The 2,974-nt window shown below is 44.8% G+C and overlaps 1 protein-coding gene across 1 annotated transcript; it reads right to left on the bottom strand.

Moving 5' to 3' along the window:
• Positions 1–1,917: 1,917 nt before the first annotated feature.
• LOC148923380 (uncharacterized) lies at positions 1,918–2,730 on the bottom strand. Its single transcript, XM_089061471.1, has one exon. It carries the CDS (start codon positions 2,728–2,730, stop codon positions 1,918–1,920), a length of 813 nt encoding a protein of 270 aa, XP_088917597.1.
• Positions 2,731–2,974: the final 244 nt, after the last annotated feature.

Raw genomic sequence — 2,974 nt, 5'->3', positions numbered from 1 at the left:
TGGCAATAGCACCACCCAACTTAGGTAGTCCACAGAACTATCTGGAACACTCTCCCCCTGACTACTAAGGTGGGTGTGGTAAAAGAATTCGGTTTCCAAAAAATTACAGTTCATGGTGGTGGTGATTTTCTTGGTTTAGGGGTGAAAGCATCTATATCCTTTCTGGTTCACCCCATATCCCACAAATACACATTTGGTCGCACAGGGTGATAGTTTGTTTCTCTCATGTTTTGGGATATGAATATATACGGTACACCCAAATACCTTGGGTAAAAGGTTCATATTGTCTGGAATTTTGGCTTGTTTGGATAGTATATCGAGGGGAGTTTTCATGTGGAGGACTTTGGTTGGTAGGCGGTTGAGGAGGTAGATTGATGTGGCAATGGCTTCTGGCCAGAAAAATTTGGGAACTTTGGATTCAATCATAAGGGCCCGAGTCATTTCTAGAATGGTCCTATTCTTTCGTTCAGCTACCCCATTTTGTTCGGGTGTATAGGCACAGGAGGTTTGATGGATCACAGCGTTGTCTTTGCAAAATTGGTTCATAGGGCTGTTAACAAATTCCCTCCCATTATCTGACCTAAGGGTTTTGATGGTGGTATGGAATTGTGTTTGTATCAGTTTAAAAAAGGTAGCAAATTTATCAAAGACTTCAAATTTATGTTTCAGAAAATAAATCCAAGTCATTCTAGTGCAATCATCCACAAAAATCACAAAATATCGAAAACCATTTCCCCCAATAACTGGTGCAGGGCCCCATACATCAGAATGCACTAAAGAAAACATGGATTTCATACGAGTATTTGTAGGTTTAAATGATTGTCTGTGGCTCTTAGCCAAAACACAAGTTTCACAAGAAAAATCAGAAGGAATTGAAAGGTTCGGATAAAGTAATTTAATGTAACCAGGAGAGGGGTGTCCTAGTCTTCGGTGCCAAAGCCAAGTTTCCTGCTTTGTGGATCCGTGAGCCAGCATCGCACTACCATGTTGAGCTATCTCGTCCACGTAGTAGAGTCCCTGCTTCTCAGTGCCACGCCCAAGAATCCCCCTCGTCTGAATATCCTGTAAGATACAAAAGTCGGGATGCATCAGTAGTGTACAGTTTAATTCCTTAGTCACATGACTAATAGACATCAGCCTCTGAGATAAACTGGGAACATATAGACAGTTTTTAAGACGGAGAGTAGGGGAGATCTCAATCGTTCCAGATCCCATAACATTAATCAAATCCCCACCCGCGGTTTTAATATATGACTTTGGAATCTCACTAAAATCAAGAAAATCATTTCTATCAGGTGTCATGGTATCAGTTGCCCCACAGTAAAAAATCCAACCCTTTGAATCTCTCTCAGATAAATCTTGAACATGGTATGCAGCGGAAATTAAGGGGGAAAATTATTTTTAGACACAAAATTTGGGTAAATTTGTAATTTCTGGGACGTTTGGGGTTCAATTGCAGATTTATCAAAGCCTGGGGTCCTAAATAACATGTATTGGGGCTTCTTATAATATTTCGAATTCTGGATGGGGTCAATTGCAGAATAACAAAACTTATAATTAGGGTCTGGTTTTAACCCAAACCCTATACCTCCTTGGGCGGCGCCGTCTCTCGATTCCGTTCTCTCTGCAAAATTGCCCGCTCCTCGCACGTTGCCGCCGGTCACGCCGGTCGGCTGACCCTCTGATCGGACTCCGGTCCCCTGTCCAGTAGTCTCCCCGTCGTTTCTCCGTGAAACTCCTTCGCCGCTCACTCCGACGGCTAGCCTCACCTGGGCTTGAGTCGATCTCGCCTTTTGTCGTTCCTCCCACCATTCTAGGTAGCCCAATCACTTAAAGCAAGTCTCCCATGTGTGTTTTTGCTTCCCACAATGAGAGCACCATAGTTTCGACGTGTCTGGGCGATTTCCGGACGGCCGGCTAGTAGCGGCGGAGCGTGATGGTGGCAGACCTCCTCGATTTGGCGGTCGTTGGCTCTGGGCAGCGAAACCATGTCCGATCTCCCCCCCAAATGACGAATCGGTTCCTCCGAGTGCTTCTCCGGTAGGTGATGGAGACGCTGGTGGCATGATGTGACGTCGAGCCGCTTCCTTCTTCACCATACCGTAGGCAGCCTCCACTGATGGGGGGGGGGGGGGGTTCCTCCTTCAATATCTCCCTTCGAATTGAATCATACTCCTGATTCAATCCTGTCAAAAACTTGATCAACCGCTTGTCGCTTGAGTGTGCACGGAATTGGTTGATTCCTTTGTCGCAGCAATCAATCGGTTGCTTCTGGCACCGATCGATGTTGATCCACAGCCCGTGAATCTTTCGATAATGCGTTTCTAGGTCAAGGTTCCCTTGTCTAATGTTTATTGCTTGTTCTTCCAGATCGTAGATGAGGTATCGATCTGCTTTGCTCTCGAAAGTCACCATTAAGCTGTCCCACAGCGCTTTGGATGTTTGGTGGTGTGCGAAATCGGCGATGATGTCGTTTTCAATATTGTCGACGATCCACGAGAACACCACCAAGTCGTTCTCCTCCCACACATCGAACCCTTTGCTTCCAGGCTCCGGGGGCTCGTTCTTGATGTATGAGTAGGCTCCTCGGCCTACAATCTTAACTTTGATCAACCGAGACCAAAGGGGGTAGTTTCTGCCATTGAATTTGAATGCAACAGTGATACTTTTGCTATTCCTCAAGCTTATTATTTGTTCTGGATCGGCTTTTGTGTCCTCTGTATCTGACATTTTGGTTGTAGGAACTGTTTTCTGGGCTTGATTTGGTCGGAAAAAGGGTCGAGAAAATGGTATTATTGGCTGTGATGAAGGTTTTCTGAGCCAAGATCGATCTGCTCTGAGGCCATGTTAGAAATAAAAGGGTCGGTAGAATGGTTCATTCTTATTCAATATATCAACAATGTAGAGTTTACATGATTATATAGCCTAGGATATTCTATACATGGTAAACCTAGATTACACTCAATAAATGTGA

Source organism: Salvia hispanica, chromosome 6 (genome assembly GCF_029641045.1).
Source record: "Salvia hispanica isolate PSC_SH4W2 chromosome 6, Shi_PSC_v1, whole genome shotgun sequence".
Classification (NCBI taxonomy): Eukaryota; Viridiplantae; Streptophyta; class Magnoliopsida; order Lamiales; family Lamiaceae; genus Salvia; species Salvia hispanica.
This window is presented reverse-complemented; position numbering and strand designations above follow the sequence as displayed.